Genomic DNA, 19,159 nt, shown 5'->3' with positions numbered 1-19,159 from the left:
AGTTTAGCCCTGAAGTGACTCCCTCTAGCTGACAATTCTGAAACAGGAGCTGACAACTGGGGAACAAAGACCTATGTTTATAGGGATGAAGATACTCTATGAGCACTGTTGGGGTTACTACAGCTCAAGAGATAGGTTTTTCCAAAGCACCAGAGTGACACAGGAGTGCAAATCCCATTCAAGTTACTTTGATATTTTTGAAAATTCCACTCTAGTGCTACAGTAACTTCAGTACAAAATGAGTTAGGAAGTTGTGGTTAGGAGAATTATTTCCTTGAGTTTGTTCTCCATGCATTCTTTTGTCCCCCAGAGTTCCACCACACCAGTTACCCACAGCAGATGCTGGTCACTTCCATTCAGCCTCTTACATATCATACTGACCATCCTTAGGATCAGTTGGTCCTGTGGACAGCCTGTTTGTGGTCATTTGTGACTATGGTGTCCCTTAGACCAAGATCAAGAGTTGTCTTCTTATAAGCTCTGTGCCACATATAACTTTCCTAAAGGTCAGTTTAAGTCTAGAAATAGTCCTTGGACGTTATTTGAATGCTTTCCAAGTCATTGTGAGTGCTTCCATTTTCCTCTTCCCTTATCATCTTTTGTTTCTGTGCAGTTCATGGATTTACGAACTCGCTATACTGCCTTGGTGACTTTGATGACCCAGTATATTAAATTTGCTGGTGACTCTTTGAAAAGACTAGAAGAGGAGGAGGTAAGTCACAGGGAAACAGAAATATTTTTCTTGGGAGCAGTAAAACAACTACTGGTCTTGGATCACAGTTTTAACTGGAAATAATAACTGAAATTTCTTATACACTGCACGTAGATGGGAATATATGGATATTGGATTGCCCTACCATCCTTCTTATAAGCACTGACATATATTTGTGAAGTCTTCACATTCTACCAATCCTTCCAGATGGGTCCCTTTGCCAGGATCTGCTATGATTCACTGAATCCTGTAGAATAGGAAATCATCTACAGGACAGGAGAAATTATAATGCACCAGAACAGTTTTACTCAACACCTGGAACAAATTAGCTGGAGGTGTTTGGGCCCATTGAATAAAACACATGTTTTTTTAAAACTTTTTTATTTGTGAAAAGCAAGGAAAATATAAAAGTATAGCTCTGTAAAACAAATAACCTAAATTTCTATCAAAAGCTGTCCATCTTTATAAATCATAATGCATAATCTATTCATACATGGACCATACTTGTTTTTTAACTTTCGAAAGTTTAATCTGTAGTTTTATTTTTACCATAAAGAACACACATTGAATGTTTGGAATGTGTACTGTAGTTACTTGTATATTTTGGAGCTGGATATATGCTGTACTTACAAATGCAAGCTGAAATTTGCCCTTGTGCAGAGAGCCAGCCTAAGTCCTATGCACTCTGAATGTCCTATTTAAGCCCTAGTTAGTGCGTTTACATGTAACCTAAGTGGTGCTTAGACTTTTTGTTGTCCCTCTGCACAGGATTGAATTTCACCTGCAGTGTGCACACTAGCTTATACTGCATAAAACATTTCTTCTTTAAATAGGGGAGTATAGTAGCCCCTTTGCTAATTCCTTAAGTTTGTTTCAATGTCTTTTAAATGTTTAGATTTCTTTTTCCTTTTGTCATTCTTCTGCATTGATTCTTTGAGGCAAGTGGATTTTTTCACAGTGAACATGAGGTCTTGTTAAATCAATGCTTCAAACAAATAAACAGAGAATGTTATCAACTCTTCACTTTCTTTAAAAATACCATGTGTTTCTATAAAGCAATTATATATTTACTCTTTAAGGATGGTAGGGTCTTAATTTATACACTGTATTCTTATACTTTGTAGATAATACCAATGCCACATCATATACTGCAAATGTCCAATATCAAAAATATGTAAAACCGGATTGGAGTTATTTTAAACTTTTTAATTTTTAATATTTATATAATAATTGGACAAGACTCTGGATCCTTAAAGGGACATCTTTGTCTCTGCTGCGTGTTCTTTCTATCACTTATCTCTGAGCAGACTGATAATATAAATATAAAAAGTGTGCATCTTTTTATTTATTTATTTGTTTTTACCATGTAACATCTGCTGCATGAGATATCACCTTTACATGCTAAGTAGGCTTTATGTTTGGGACTTGCTCAGTATAGTTCACACTGCTGGTAAAAATCAAAACAACAAGAAAAATATCTGGAAACCAAGAAATGTGTCAGGTGTGGCTGGTTGGTTTCACATTTTTCAAGAATAAGATGAATTTTATAAACCATATTTGGCTGTTTTGAGCTGTGTTTCCAAAACTGTTTTTTGCAAAACATATGCAGACTTCTACTTCTTTGATAACTTCTTAGTAGATAATTTAAGGTTCTTTTCTAATTGCAAAATAATATATAAGTTTCCTTTTGGAATCCAAGTAGTGTATCATGGAGGAGATGCTCCTTTTCAAAGCAGAAACAATCATCAGTTTTTTCTGGGATCATACTTCTAATCTCTTCCTCTATCATTCAGGAGTTTCTTCTATCCTTGTCTTTGTTAAGAATTCTGAGTGATGTCATTAAGAGTTTGCATAGAAGATGGGTAAAATAAGCTCTTTGCAATGAAGTCTACAATATTTAAAATCTAAATTTAAACCTGTGTGCTGTCATGCTCAGAGTTTACCGCTGAAGCTAAATTCCAGAATATCATGAAGATAGCTGAAGTTTTTGAACTTTTGGGATGTGATGGAGCAATTGAACAAAGACAGAGAAACACAGTAGAAGAAAATCCAATAGACGAGAGTTATTTGCAGAAAGATAGCTCTCACGATAAATCTGAGACTAAGTTGGAAATTCAAAGAAAAGTAATTGATACTGACATAGGTAATAAAATCATAACAGACAGATTATCAAATAAAGCGTTGAAATGGTCAAGGAAGTGCTGGTAGAAATAATAGAGAGGAGCAGCTACACACAAGAAAGGAAGTAACCACCCTTTCTCATAAACAGCATTAAAACACAGAGAATGGTAGAAAAGGTTATTCTGTTCCATCTCAAATTTGTGTGAATGTAAGTATAAATGACGATTCTGGTGAGGTATTAAATCAGCCAATTGTTGATGGAATGAATCAGGAAACGAGGGGGCGGAGGGGAGGCACTGAAGAAGTTTTCTGTTGTATTAGTGGAAACAGTTCATGAAAACAAAGAAAAAGATATTTCAAGACGAGCAAGGGAAGATACTCCAACAAAGGAGGAACTTGGGATGTATTCAGAAACTAACTTTAAGCTAATGATAAAGAGAGATGATGTAATTAAAAAGACTCGAAGGCATGTTATGAATGCCAGCCCAAACAGGCAACATGAACATCTTTCAATGAGACCACTTACTGAAAAGCTACATACTAAAGATTATAGCCTCAAAGGAAGTAGTGACAATGTGGCCTTAAACTCTGAAGACAATGAGTTTCAAGCGAATGATGAAAGAAGTAAATCTGTATCAACTGTAAAGCAAGAAATTACCCCTAGAGAAATGAAAGTATATAAGGGAAGGGAAAAGACAACAAAGCTGAATTTGCAGCCTATGAGAGAAATGCAGAGTAAAGGTAAAAATCATAGCACCAAGGTACCTGGAATAGACAGTAAGCTCCAGACAGTAAAATATGAAAACACAAAAACTGAACATCCATTCTGGGAAAAAGAAAAACAAATACAAAATAAGGACAGAGGAGGTGAACAGAAAAAGAACAGAAAAAATATTGAGATACCAGAGGTTTTCTCTGAATTCAAATCAAACTCTAATTAAAAATAATTACCATTCAAAAATCAATCTAACTCAATATTTAAATCTTTGACAAAACATTTAAAGGTGGAGCTGATTTAAAGTTGATTGAGCATAACTAAAAAATAATATATTAATCTTTTAATAAGTATAAATTCAGAGGTAGCAAAACTATTGATTTTTTTCAATAATTTCTAACTTGTTTTAATGTCACAATGTTATACTAACAGGTATACCTCCCAGCTGATGCTATACACTTCTGATCAGAAATAGCGCAAGATAGCATAACAGTAAAACTTAATTTGTGATAGTAGATGCAACTGCAATCAGAATCTCCTTTTTAATTATTTAAACACTTTACATTTAATACATTTATTGTGTAACTGTCCCTGTAAAAGGAGATGCTCCAAAGCTTATCTAATTTAACCCCAACCTCTGTAAGGTATCAGAGCCTGGGTCAACCGACTCAGGTTGGTGGGGCTCAGGCTGTGGGGCTAAAAACAGTAGTGTAGATGTTCTGACTCGAACTGGAACCCCTGCTCTGGGAACCATACCCCTTGTGGTGTTGCAGAGCCCAGGCTCCAGTTTAAGCCCAAACTTCTACACTGTTATTTTTAGCCCCACAGTCTGAGCCCTGTGAGCCCAAATCAGCTGACCGGACTCATAAACTTGCTGTGTTTTGTTGTTGTTGTTTTCAGTTTAGACATAGGCTAAGTGTTTATTCAAAATCATCCCAAGTGAAGGAGAAAAAAGATGCCTTTTCATTAGCATTTCCTGAGCTATGTGAGTGTAGTCTTGTTGTAACTGAGAAAATAAAATAACCTTCTTTCTATTAGAAAAATGGCTTGCTTTTCACCTCACAGTAGGCCTTGCCTTCACTAGAAAGAAAGATGTGTTCTTTCCTCAGGTTAGCTAATGTGATAAAATTCTAGTGAAGACAAGCAGTTGTAGTTTGAACTTATGTTAACAGGTTTTGATGAATCCTCTTCTCCCTCCTATTGTCTACCTCTATCTGCTAATGTGTGGAAACTCCTAACTGCCCTGTCATTATTAAGAGTTTACCCCTCCTAGTTACCACATGTTAGCTAACACATGGTAAGAAAACACCTTTTTTCCTAATATGGAAACATCTTGAGTGTACCTTCATGTGTTGTTTCTATTTTTGGAGTGATTTCCAAACTTCTGTTGTATTATGTTTGTTGCAAACATAAAATACTTTAAATTCCTACTGAACCAAACTGTAAATGCTGAACTTCCTTGTCCTGTGTCATCCTTGCATATTGTGTTTTGCTCATTGTTTGCTGTAGCTATTTGTTTTGAGCAAGAACATATGCAAGCTGCTGTCTGACTTCTCTAACCACTAAGTGCTTTCTGAGAAATAAAATAGATTCTTTGGGACTTCCTCCCTTTGTGGATTCCTTTATGAAGCATTGTTTCATCTTGAACTAATGGTTGCTTGTCTGAAGCTTGCTATAAAGGAGAAGGTGATGGTGGGGGGAACTGCTCATCCTGCTCTTTTGACATGCCGAATATACCTTAGTAAGTATTTTCAACTATGTCTTGAAAATAATAAAACAGATTTCCATTCTGTATTAAAAAAAGAACAGATTTAAACATATTTGTATTTTTAATTTTTTTATAGATTATAAACAATAAAGAGGCATCAGCACGTGCAGCATATTCAGATCTGATGGAGCATCAAAAGGCAACAATTGATGAGAACAGAAAACTTATGGGAAAGATTAATGAGCTCGAGAAAGTATTAGAGGAGTTGAAGAAACAAAAGTTCCATGTAGAACAGGAACTCCCCAAAGTGAAGGAAGCTGCAGAAGATGAGCTGAAGAAACAGCAGAATTATGTGGAAGAGATCTCTTTACAGAAAACCAAGGCCGAGCATGAGGCAAAGCGGTATCAGACAGAGCTAGAGTGCATTGCAAAAGAGAAAGCAGCTGCAGAGCAGGAGTTAGAGCATGTAAGGCAGCTCACTTTGCAAGCAGAGGCTCAAAGAAGTGTAGTTGAAGAAAACCTTAGAGCTTTTAGAACTCAAATAGAGGAAAGCACTTCTGCAAGAAGAAAACTGGAAGAACACCTGAGAAGGAAAGACACAAATCTTCATGATTTAGAGCAGCAGAAAAAAGCTTTAATGGCAGAGCTGAAGAAGAAAACAGAAGGAGAGGAAAAGCTTATGAAACTAATCAAGCAATTGGAACAAGATCTTGAGTATCAAGGGAATTTAGTGGAAAAAAAGTTCCAAGAAAAAGAAAAAAACGAATCTAGAAGGCAAATAGTTAAAGGCAGATACTCCTTAATAAGAGAGAATGTGCTGCAAACTTGCACATCTGTGCAAGACAAGCATTATTGTGTTGACTCCGAAATTATAGATTTCCAGAAAAAACAAGAAATAAAGAAAGTAGAGGAGCTTAAAGAGCAGGTAGACGAGCTGACTATTGCTAACAAAAAGGCTGAAAAAAACATTAAAGATCTAAAATATGAACTGAATGATCTTGAGCTTCAAAAAGCATCAGCTGAAGAAAAGGCTCGTTTACTAAAAGAGAAATTAGATGATGCCAATAATACTCTTAAATGCCTGAAAATTGAGTTGGAGCAAAAAGATCAGACAGAGCAAGGATATTTGCAACAGTTGAAAGAACTTGATAGGCAGCTGCACAAAACCACAGGTAAAGCAGAAGAGGTAATGCAAGAGGCCATAGATCTTAAGAAAATTAAAATGAATTATCAAGAAGAACTGAAATCTCTTCAGCAGGAAAAGGCACAGTTAAAAAGAGAAGTAGAGGAATTGACCAGATCTCACACACAAACTGAAATCACTATACACCACTTAAATTCACAAATCAACTCTCTCCAGAAAGAGAAACTGATAGCTGAACAAAGAACACAGTCATGCAAAGGAGAAGCAAATAATCTGCAAGAACAGTATAAGAAAATCCAGGAACAGCTGCTTCAGAAAACAAGAGCGGAGAATGAAAATCAACAGAAGATTCAAATGGTAAAAGATGATTTGGCTAAAAGCAATCATTTGGCAGAATCATTGAAACAAAAGGTCGAGGAGCTTACCAGATGGAATACTGAAACCAAAATAATGATGCAACAAATTCAGTCTGAATCAGAGAGGATAATTCTGGAGAAACAAAGTATCCAGAGAAAAAGTGATGCATTAAAAACACTAGCAGATGGTTTCAAAGAGCAGCTACGTACCACAAATGAACAGTTGCACAAGCAGATAATAATCGAGCAAGAATTCATAAGTAAAGTCAAAAGTCTAGAAGATGACCTAATAAAAACGAAAACATCAGCCAGCGAATTTAAACAGAAGTGTGATAAGCAGAGTGCTTTCAACCTGAGCGCTGAGAAAGAGGTTAAAAATCTAAATGCACAACTGAATGCTCTCACTGTTGAAAAGAGGTTGAGTGAGCAGACAATACAGTTACAGCAAGCTCATATACAAGAGCTAAATAGTAAACTGAAGAAGCTTCAGGATGAATTCCATCAAAAGACACTAGACGAGCAAATGGCACGCAAAAAGATGGCTCTGTTTCAGGAAGAGTCCATTAGATTTAAACATTCTGCAGAGGAATTTAGAAAAAAAGTTGAAAAACTACTGGAATCCCATAGTACTACAGAAAATGACATTTCGGGTATAAGATTGGAATGTGTCACTCTTCAGCAAGAAAAAAATATGGCTGAAGAGAATATTAAATTGTACAAGATTCAAATTGAAGATCTGCAAGAAAGACTTCAGAAATGTCGTGAACAACTACAACAAGGAAAGCATACTGAAATAGATTATTTTCAGAAATATCGGAAACTTGAGGAGGAATTGGTGATACAAAAGCGGACGGTGGAGACCTTAAAACAGAAAATGGACTTGCAGCTGAAGGAACATGAACATCAGTTCTTAATGTTTCAGAATGAAGTTAAGCAAAATAATAACATCAAAGATTCTGTATTCAAATTGGATTTTGAGAAGAAGGGAAGCAAGTTTAATTACTTGGGAGAAACGTCACCTAGAGATTTAGAACAACTTCATCCATGTGCAAAAACCACTTCTCCTTTGTTAAGACATAAACAGGAGAGACAGGGTGAAATAAACATTTCAGGGTTTAAAACTGATCGATTAGGAGAAAAGAAGCTGCACATGGGTGCTGATGATACTGCACCAAAAGAGACGCAGCTCCAGTTGTCAAGATTAAACCAATTCCTAGAAGATGATACAAGCCAACAGTCTTTTACAGAGTTTGTTTCTCAGACAAGCACCCAGTTCCAAATAACTTTTGATAAAACAAATCCCATGACAAGAACACCAGAAATAGACCAATTAAGAGATCAAAATCTTCACACTTCCTGGCAAGCTAGTAGGCATGAAGAAGAAGAACATGGAACGGGACTAGTAAAGCTCATGCACCCTTTGGAGGTATATTCTGTGTTTTGTTAACATTTGCCTTGCTGGTGCTGGTTTTTACTAATCCATTCTTTAAAATTCTGTATTGCTGTTCTATGCTCTCTGTTATACTTCTCTTATTTTGGTGTATGGGGACATCTTCTGCTTAAATGTGAAAGTGTAAAAAGACTAAAATATTCATAAACATTTGCAATATGTTTATTTGAATTTATATTTTTATTTGTTAAAGGTTTAAGTACATTATAGACGTTCATATACACAAAGATTATACTCAGTTACAGTTAAAAGCAAGTGATATCAATAAGTGCAGATAATAACAAGGACAGAAGAAAATTTCTACCTTGCATTTCAACTATATTCCCATTAATCCATAAATAATGGGATAATAATAATCCTTTAAAATAAATATTTGAGGTGTATAATTCTTTGAAAAATTCTGGTTAACTATATTTCTGTGCTATTCATGCTAATAAAATGTCTTATTTCTGATTTCTGCTGTTCACATTCTCCATTGCATTCTTTTGGTGGTGGATTTTGGATTGAATTCTGTAAAGTGCAGATTATGTTCTCCAGTTATATTGATCATTGTGTCAAAAAATTCCTGTTTACAGATAGTGAAGAGCAAGCAATATGATGTGCTTGTTGAAGTTACAACATTAAAAGAAGAAAATGACAAGAATCTTGGTAATGAAGACAGGGTGTTTGAGGGGTACCAAACGTCTGAAGGTTTAAAGGGAGAAGATTTTCCCAAGATTAGCTCTTTCTTAGAGGAAAAGGGTTTGAAGAACGTAGATGTGGCTCACTATGAATATTCTGCTGGGGAAGATGATCTTAAATTTCAGGGTCTCCGACATGATGTAACTGCCAGGCAGCTGGTTGAAGTAAAGCTTCTAGACAGAAGCACAGTTGAACAGCTCCATTCAGGGCAGAAGTCAATTGATGAGGTTCAGAAAAGTCTTGAAATGTTTTTAACCAAACCTACTGCTATAGCTGGGCTATACATTGAATCTAGCAAAGAAAGAATCTCTTTTGCTTTAGCAGCAAAGAAAAGAATAATTAAAAAAACATTAGCGTTAGCATTTTTAGAAGCCCAGGCTGCCACAGGTTTCATCATTGATCCCACAACAGGTCAAAAATATTCTGTTGATGACTCAATCGTTAGAGGACTTGCAGATAATGAATTTAAAGGTAGACTACTTGAGGCAGAGAAAGCAGTTTTAGGATATTACTGTTCTGGTAAAATAATATCAGTGTATCAAGCTATTGAAGCCAGAATCCTGGAAAGACAAAAAGGTAAAAATATTCTTGAAGCCCAAGTTGCATGTGGAGGAGTAATTGACCCTGTAAGAAGTGTTCGTATTCCTTCAGAAGTTGCAGTGCGGCTAGGCTTGTTAAATAACACAATTTTAAAATTTTTACATGAACCTTCTAGTAATGCAAAATGTTTTCACAATCCAAATAATATGCAAGCCATGTACTACTATGAGTTGCTGAAAATGTGTGTGTTTGATGTAGATAGTAAATGTTTCCTGCTTCCATTTGGGGACAGAAAAATTACTAGCCCATCAGCAGAAAAAATTCATAAAATTTCTATAGTAGACATTAACACTGGGACAGAAATGACTTCATATGAGGCTTATCAAAGGGATTTAATTGATAAAAGTACATATCTTATGCTATTAGATCAGGAATTTCAGTGGAAGGAGTCTACATGTTATGATTCCTATGGAAACTCTTCTCTTTTGCTGACAGATCTTAAAACTGGAATGCAGTTTAATATTGAAGAGGCATTAACACAGGGTACAATTGACAGAACATTAATCAATAAATATAAGGAAGGCCTCATCACAGTTAATGAGTTTGGTGGCATTTTGCTGAGCAGTTCACGCCCACATAAAGATTTGAACAGCCCTATTGCAGGATACTGGCTTTCTGACACCAATGAAAGAATTACAGTTCTAAAAGCCTCTCGGAAAAACTTGATAGATAGAATTACTGCCTTAAGGTGTCTTGAAGCTCAAGTTAGTACAGGAGGCATAATTGATCCATTTACTGGGAAAAAATACAGTGTTTCAGAAGCTTTGCAAAGGGAGTTAATTGATGAAATAAGTGCTAAGCAAATTCAACAGTGTGAGTTAGTCTTTACTGGGATCATTCAGCCTGTAACAAACAAAATTATGTCAGCCATTGAAGCTATGAATGTACATGTCCTGGCCAAAGACCTTGGCATTCGCTGCCTGCAGTATCAGTACTTGACTGGTGGACTCATAGATCCAAAATCACATTGCAGGTTGTCAATGGAAGATGCTATTAAGAATGGCATTATTGATGCTATCACTGCTACAAAAATGAAAGATGACAAGTCGTATGTGAAAGCCATTACATGCCCCAAAACAAAGAAGAAGATAACATACAAAGAAGCCTTAGAAAATGCTATTTTTGATTGCCACACAGGACTACGATTATTAGAAGCCACTGAGCCCATTAAGACAGGAATTTCTAGTCTTTATTATGCTTCATAATAGAACAGTGATTTTGGAACTCATTTTTGTGTCAGAGCCAAAGTCCTTTCAGTGAAAAGATTCCCATTGATAATAAGGTCCTTGATGGGGAAATACTACTACTATTGTTTAATGTAACAGTGATAACCTACTATAAAATTTAGTTACCATAAAGAAACAAAGTCCATAATAGGTGTGAAGTGCTACAGTTTTTACATGATTTTATTAGCCGATCCTCCCATTGACTTCAAAATATGAGATGTTTTTTAGGGCCTGATCTTTACATCATCTGTGTATAATCAGGAATAATTACATTATAGTTAATGGTGTTACATTAGTGTAAAGATATATATACACACACAAGAAATTAGAATCAAACTCTTACAGTATTTGATTGAAAGATTGGGATCATTTTGAGTATAATGAGTATAATATTCCAATATTTAATGCAGCCATGGTGGCTTGATTTGGCATTTCAGACTGTTCTTAAATCTTAAAAATCCCCGAGATTTTATGTTACAAATGTGGTACAAAGATTTAAGCTCAAATCTTGGGAATCCATATGCTCATGAGACTACTCTCATGTACAACGCTACTCACATACATTTTGTATTTGCAAAATTAGGTCATTCATTTGTAATCTGACGTGGCATTGTTTAATTTTTTCATAAACATGACTTTCCACTGATTTCAGAGAAAATTTTTGGATCAGTGCAATTAGTTCTTCATACATCTGCAGTGTATACGAGATAAGATATGAAATGGTATGAAATGCTGTGTTTTTTTAACCATTTTAAAATGTTCTTTCCTTTTTTTCTTGTGATATGTAAAAGCGTTTCAATACATTTTTAAGTACTGACAATTTTCAAGCTATTATAAGACTCTGGTTAAAAATCGTATACTGCTGAATACAAATTACAAATTCATAATATATTTATTGTGGACAAAATGGAGACTCCTCTGTGATTATTTTTCAGTATATCTTGGTTCCAATAACACTGAATTTTCTCCTAAATGTAATTCAGTAACCAGCATACTCCGGGAGTGTGATACCCAGTGTTGACTATATGCACGTAAACACTAATCCAAAGGCAGCAATTCAAAGATGCTTTAGCTTTTCTGACTACAAGCATTGTTTAGATTTTAATTACTGAATAGTGGCTGGGAGGTTAATCTGTTTCTGTACTGTCTATAAAATGGCTCATGTCTGTGTGCATGTGTGAATATGTATGTACTGTAGCCATTAGAACCTGAGCAAATGTTTTGGAGAAATCACCATATTAATGTCTCCAGTTATATGGCATATTGACATAAATATATATTTTCAGAAGTGACAGCAATGCATAAAGTAAAATAAATAAATAAAATTACTCAAACTATAGTAGCTTTTGTGGTAATACTGGCATTGTGAGATGATTGTGATTCTGTGGGTGTTACAATTTAATATTTCAACAGTTTAAATAAATGTATTTTTATGGTGCCCATTACCCCCCAGAAGTCAATGGAAGAGGAAAAGAAAGAGCATATTGAGAAAGCTGGGGATTTACTGAAATGGGTGTCAGACATCAGCAAGAACCTCAACAAGGGAGAAGGAGAAAAGGCTGAAAAGGCAGACTTGCCTAAGCAGCAGGTACTCAAAGATTTCTTGATAGAGAATCACCTTTTTTTCTCTCTCTTTGTCCTGATTAATATGCGCAAAGATATCCATAAATATTTTTGTGATACTAGAAAGATTAAATTTTACATTTGGTCCTGAAGGAAACATTTAAAATGTTTAAAAATATATTTACAAATATGAAAATATTTAAGGGAAAAAGATATTTTGGAGCACTCTTCAGAAAAAAATATTGGCTGGCCTCTGGGATGTGCAGATCCCAACATGTGGCATGTTCTGACTGTGCAGAGGGCTGACTTATCCAGAGGTAAAGTCAGGACACAAGGCCACTAATACAGAAGGAACATGACTGTGAGCCTGGGAGCTGCAGAACCAACTGGGGTACACAGCTTATAGAAACGATCTCTGCCTTCTGCACAATGTACACCCAATTCTGGGTCTGTTTCCTCATTTTGCAAGAGTTACTACAGCCCCACACTACCTCCAGTAAAGAGGAAATGGGAAGGGGTAAGAGATGGGGCTCCAGATCAGTTTTCATTTTATCTTCTTTTTCTTTAAAAATAAAAGTACTTTGAGTTGGAATAGGTGAGGGCTACTTTCATCCATTGAGGATTGGAGACTGTAATGTCTCCTCTCCCATGATTAATGGGAGTTCTTCAGTTGAAGGTGGGTTCTCTCCTCCCTCCCTCAACAGTGCTATTTTAGGGAAAGGCGATATAGAATGGGGCCCTTTGTTATCCCAGTTGAGCTCTGTGATGGAGACTCGGGGGTCAGATTGCCTCAGTTATTTGCATCTTTTCCTTGCTTGACTGTCAGTTAGCAAAGGAAGAACCCATTACCATGTTAAGACACCGAGGGAGACACTGAGTAATATTTCAAGGTGATTCTGATTGTCTTTGTCCAGAACTCTACAGATGGGAAGAGGACACACTCGAGTGGCCACATAAGGACAATGTTTGTATTGAGTATAGCTGGTTCTTTTTCAAGTAGTGTCCCTATGGATGCTTCATGTCAAGATGTGTGCATGTCTGGGCACTCTGGATCAGATATTTTTCATCAGCAGTATCCACGGGTTCATGTCTGCATCTGAGACACCCTTGTGCTCCAGTATGAGGGCAGATAGTGAGAGGCGGAACTGCTGCCACTCCAGTTCCATCTCAGCTGCCGGCAGCTAGAGATGAGCATTGTAATGTCCTTTAGCTAGCCTGGTGGCTTCCTACATGCCTTGCTAAAATTTCTGTATTTTCTTAGTATTTTTTGTTTATTTTTGTTCAGCACAATTTGTGCTTTTAAAAAGGGCGTGGGTTTTACTTTCCTTTTTTTTTTTTTTTTTTTTGGCCTGAATTGTGCCTGTGTTTTTCTCAGGCCTTTGATCCACAGTCTCGTGTGTATGTTATGCCCAAGAACCCAGGTTTCAAACCTTACCAGACCTACCATAGGTATTTTCCCCACAGTAACAGACATTCAAGCGGCCTCCGCTGCCTCGGATAGTCTCACATCCTTTCCAAATTTAAGATCTGCTCAGGGTATAAGAGCAGATCTAAGAAACTGGGGGAACAGGCTCAAACTCCTGTTAAGGGAGCACTCATTGAGACCGACAGGATCTGAGTCACACACAGCCCCCACCCCCCATACGCTGGATCCTTAGAGCTCTGGTGACCATTTCTACTGCGATGGTAAGCAAAGACGGGAGGGCCCTTCAGAACCATCTTAACTATTGAAGAAGAGAAGGCCCCCTTCTCCAGAACAGGAAAAGAGAAAGGGAAAGTCACCCACTCGATCTAGGTCTCAGGACATCTTGTATCTCATTACACATACTGCTGAGGTTCCTATTCCCTCCGCTGTTGAGATCATGGCACTGGCTAAGACCATGCCTCATACCAAGAAACTGGTAAATTATGTAAAGCAGTTCCTGGACTCTGTCTTCAATATATAAAGATTCCAGAGCCAGGCTGAAATCATCGGTACCACCTCCAGCAACCAGACATGAAGGACATACTGATGGTATGTAAACACCATCTATGGTACCCCCATATACTCTGACTCCTGATTTTTCCTACTCAGAGTCCCTGGTACTGTCCACACTTTTGACCCATGTGGACCTTCAGATCCTGGAGCACTCAAGTCACTATTGCTGAGGAGTACAGAGAGAGACACTCCACAGTTACCATCTCACCTGCCAGAGCCTACTTATCTTCTGCTTCCATCTTCAACTGTGTCTTGCCCACCAGTACCATCATGGCTTCCAGTCCCTCATAAACTTTTTGAAGGTGAACAAACACATTTCCAGCTGATCCTGACTCACCAACTCGTACCATTATACCGCCTCTGATACCGATGCATTTACAGAACCCCTTCTGGGCCCAGGTGCCAACTTGGCCAGTGGTATCAACACCATATGCCCCTCCAATTGACACAGAAGATGACTCCTCATCAGATTCTGAAGTGTCTATACAGGATTTCCCTTTTCAACCTCCTTCACTCTGGGTACACCCACCAGGGGATACACCCAATCCTAGCAAGGATAACAGTGGGGACTTGCTCTTTTCCCTGATGCCCCACCCAGGTGGGCTTATTGTAACTTCTAGGCCCCTTATGGTGATTAGTTTTACAGGGTACCATTTCGTAAGAGAACTCATTAAGAGCAAGAAATGCCACACTCAGGTACTTCCACACAGCAGAATTGTACAGAGGAGCAAGAGCCACCTGCAGAAGAAACATCACCTTCCCACAAATCCTCTTCCTCGCCAGATGAGGCGGTCCTGCTTCCCTCACCATTTTATGCTGATCATTTCAAGGCCTTTCTGGACCATATGAAGTGTGTAGTGGAGATCCCACATATTCCATTGGAGAAGAAGGAATGCCAACACGCCTTGGAAATCCTTTGCACATCTTAATCAGGGCAAAATTGCCTTGCCCATGAATGATACTTTGCTGGCTGTGCACGTTCTGTCTGGCAAACCCAAGCTACAGTACTGCCTATGTGTTGACCCAATGATTGGACAAAAAGTATTACATCCTACTCAGAGGATCAAAATATTTCTTTTTCCATCCTAAACCCGATTCCACGCTATGCCTTCTGATAAAAAACAAAGAGGGCTGGACCTTATAGGATGTAAAAACTTACTTCTCTGCCACACTGCAGTTAAGAGTAGCCAATTACCAAGTCCTGATGATGAAATACAATTTTACAGCCTATCCCAAATTTTCGCCCTTTGTTGAACACTTGGCCCATGATCAGAGGGAACAAGTTGAAATCCTCATATAGGAAGGCCAGACAATTGCCAAAAATATCTCTTCAGCCCTCACTAGATGCCACCAACACAGCAGCTTGTTCCGTGGTTTTAGCAGTAGTCATGTGCAGAGCTTTTTGTCTGCAATCCTCCAGGAAGAACAAAACATGGTTGATGGTCCCACACTTTGAGGGACCCAAGTTATTTAGTAATGCCATGGATGGGTCACTTCATTTTCTTAAGGATTCTGGGTGATGTTATGATCTCTGGGCATGTAATCACTTATGGCAAAGAAAAAGTACAGTAAGTCACAGATAGCTCAACAGTCTCACCCACTCCACTATCAGCTCATGAGACTGGCTGAGCAGGAAGAAGTCCAGGTTCTCTTAGAAAAGAGTGTCCTCTACTGCAGCCTTCCAGCTGGCAACATCCTTGAAACAGCCATTTTGACCCGTTGATCAGGGGTCACAAACTCTCTCCTGCCTCAGACTTTATGCTTCACATATCCCCCCCCCGGGGACTGTCTCTCATCTCCTACCTTCTTGAGAGCTCATAACCTAGGACAGATGAATGTTGGAAGTGATATTTGCAGATTACTTCATCCAATTCAGCTTCCTTCTACCCCCTCCTCTTCAGGGACCCCTCTCCCAAGGGTGTCTTGGGGCAGGAGGTGCAGTCCCTCCTAATGCTGGGAGTGATCTAATCTGTCCTACCTGACTTAGTCAGGAAAGGATTTTATTCCACATATTTCCTGGTTCCAAAGAAAAATGGGGGATGGAGACCATTTCTGGACCTCAGGACAGTGAACACCTTTGTTCACACTCAACAGTTCAGAATGGTAGCAAAAATGAGCAGTGATAATTAAGAGCAATAATTCCCTCTCTGGACCTGAGAGGTTGGTTTGTCTCCCTCGACATCCAGGGCATTTATTTCTATGTAGCCATGCATCCTTCACATAGATATTTCCTATGTTTTGTGCTGTGCAGAGACCACTACCACCGTGGCATTCTTCCTTTCAGTCTTTGCACTGCTCTAAGGGTCTTTTCCAAAGTTCTGTTGGCTGCCAAATCCCATCTTTGTCAGACGGGAATAATAATTTTTCCCTACCTGATGATTGACTCCTGAAAGACTGGTCATTCCTTGAAGCAAAGACAGCAACCAGAAGACCTTGTCTTTTTTCCACTCACTGGGCTGCCGCCTCAAGTCTACTCTCATGCCCATCCAACGAATACAGTTCATCACAGCTACCCTGGGCTCTTCTACAGATAGAGCATACTTGCCTAGGTGCGAGAAGAGATCTTGCCTTTTATCTAGACAGGACTAGGTCCTTTAGGGCTTCACCCAGACTTTTTATCTCAGTTGATGCATGAAAGGACAGGTGATTTCCACTCCAACAGTCCTAAAGGGTTGCATAATGCATCTTTACACAGTACAAAGCCCCCCCGGGGTTTGTCCCCTTCCACGAGTCATTGCTCACTCCATCAGGGCTCAATCTACCTTTGTTGCCCTGCTGAGAAATAAACCTATCCCAGAGATTGGCAGAGTAGCCACCTGGTTTTCAATACACACGGTCTCTCAACACTACTCTCTTGTGACTGCTTCTACAATCCGTACTGAATTTATCTCTTCAACACCCTCCTCCATGATGGAAGTACTGTTCGGAAGTCTCCTGATGTGGAACATCCATAGGGACATCACTCAAAGAAGAAAGAGAAGGTACTCAATTTGTGCAGTTAACTGGAGTTGTTTGAGATGTGTCCCTGAGGGTGCTCCGTTGCCCACCCTCCTTCCCCTCTGACTCGAAGTCTCTCATTGGACTTTCTTGGTTGAAAAGGAACTGGAGGGGTTACAGGTCCACCCACTCTATATGCCCTTGTACCAGAGCATGAGGGAATCTAGCATACAGGGGCAGATACTGCTGATGAAATACCTCCAATCCAGCATGGACAGCATGCACACAACCTGATGTGGAGCACAGATAGAGAAACACATCTCGAAGAACTCCACTTACCATACAAGATGAGTCATCTCTCCTTCTGAAGGAGAAGTACTGCTTTAAAATAGGGAGCGATCTGTGCATCTCTTTAGCCTTTGGTATGTATGGGAGCAATCCGAGGCTGGGTATGGCCCTTTATAAATCCGGTTACTACCATTTTGAAAAATCACTAATTGCTAAAAATTTCCACATGATGGTTAGAGATCTCATTTTAACTCATTCATAGATTAGGAAGCCACTCTGGTATCTCAGGTGACACTCTGAGGTAACTGTTGGCAAATATTAGCTGTTTAATGGCAACCAGTATATCTTCATGACTTTTATATAGAAAAAAAAGGAAAGGAGCAAACCTGTGGTCTGTTCTCTAGTCCTTCTTAACTACACCAGCTCTCTCCTCTGCCCTTCTCTCCTTGTACTCACTTTTCAGAAATAATATGTATACTTAAAAGTTAATTGTCAGAGGTTTCTACTTTTCTTGCTGGCCTGCATATCTGCTTCTCTCCATGCCTGCTAGTCTGAAGGAGAGTCTCTTAAAGCAGAAATACTAATTCAGTACACAAGAAAAGAGTTATAAATGGGTAATAGGAACAATGGAAGAATTATGAATATTATTGTTGGCAACCAACTCTAACTTCTAAAGGAAACCAAGATGCTGAACTGGTGAAGAAATACATGGCTCTTCCCATATGCTTTCTTCTCAATATGGCAGTAAGTAGCTTGGCCTCTGCCCAGATTTGAATCAGCATTATGCTAGCAGTAGCCTGGTTTCCTTGAGCAGTGTAGATAAGGATATTTCATTATAAACCTGTTATTGCTAGTTTAAAAGCTACACTGCTATACAGTATTATAACATGGTTGTAAGAAAAGAATCTGTTTCCACTTTGGTCAGAGACACTGTTATGCTGCCTTTTATCCATTCTAAGTGTTAAGAGACCTGATATAGTTTTTGATTTGCTTCATTATCAGTAGTCACATTTATAATGTTGACAAAGTCAAACATAAAAATAAAGCACCTGGTCATCTGTACTGGGGTGCAGTGTAAGAAATATAAGATGAAATCCCCCTACTCAGCACCCTGAAAGGCTTCACACCTTCTTAATTGTACAATTTTCAGGGGGAGGGGAAGCAATAGTTTAAATATATATTTAAATGTATTTAGCCAACAGCTTGCATTCTGTCCTCTGAAATGGGCCTTTTTTGCAGCTGTTTACTGCAGTTAATGGGTGTGAAGTAGTTTTTCTGCATATAAATTTCCAATTGTGAAGTCCCTTGTTCACTGCATGCTGCTTCTCTGCTCTCCTGTAGCTGGAAATGACTTAATTTTACCCCCATAGGATTTCAGTTAAAGTAAATACCTCCCTGAACACTGTATTTGAACTCCTTAAAAATCTAAGTAGTATCTACTCCTAATATACTTTTTGGACCAGATCCTCTGATGCAGGTCTGGAGGTGAGAATGGAAAAAATTAATTTTACTCCATTCTTGAAACAATTTGATCCGGGGACTGACTTGGCTGGATGTTGGTGCCAATTAGAGCCGCCTCAGGATCAGATGAGTGTTTTAGGACTTACTTTATTTTATTTAATTGTCCTTTTAGATCAGAATACACATAAGAAACTAACATCAAACAGAAAGTTTCAGCCA

General features: G+C 38.3%; 1 protein-coding gene across 13 annotated transcripts in view; it reads left to right on the top strand.

Annotated features, from left to right (window-relative positions):
• The window catches only part of DST (dystonin), a 453,158-nt gene that overhangs the window by 278,750 nt on the left and 155,249 nt on the right, over nucleotides 1-19,159 (top strand). For 12 of the 13 annotated variants that reach the window (XM_067565502.1, XM_067565501.1, XM_067565500.1 and 9 more), the window contains 2 exons: nucleotides 614-712; nucleotides 12,167-12,301. In XM_067565502.1, the coding sequence (XP_067421603.1) occupies nucleotides 614-712; nucleotides 12,167-12,301 (234 nt within the window). Of the gene's footprint in view, nucleotides 1-613; nucleotides 713-5,392; nucleotides 8,183-8,781; nucleotides 12,029-12,166; nucleotides 12,302-19,159 lie in introns of those variants that run through there. The other variant, XM_067565499.1, reaches the window with a different exon arrangement.

The sequence above is a fragment of the Emydura macquarii genome, unplaced genomic scaffold (genome assembly GCF_026122565.2).
Source record: "Emydura macquarii macquarii isolate MOO-44397 ecotype Brisbane River unplaced genomic scaffold, CSIRO-AGI_Emac_v2 contig_2680, whole genome shotgun sequence".
Classification (NCBI taxonomy): domain Eukaryota; kingdom Metazoa; phylum Chordata; order Testudines; family Chelidae; genus Emydura; species Emydura macquarii.
This window is presented reverse-complemented; position numbering and strand designations above follow the sequence as displayed.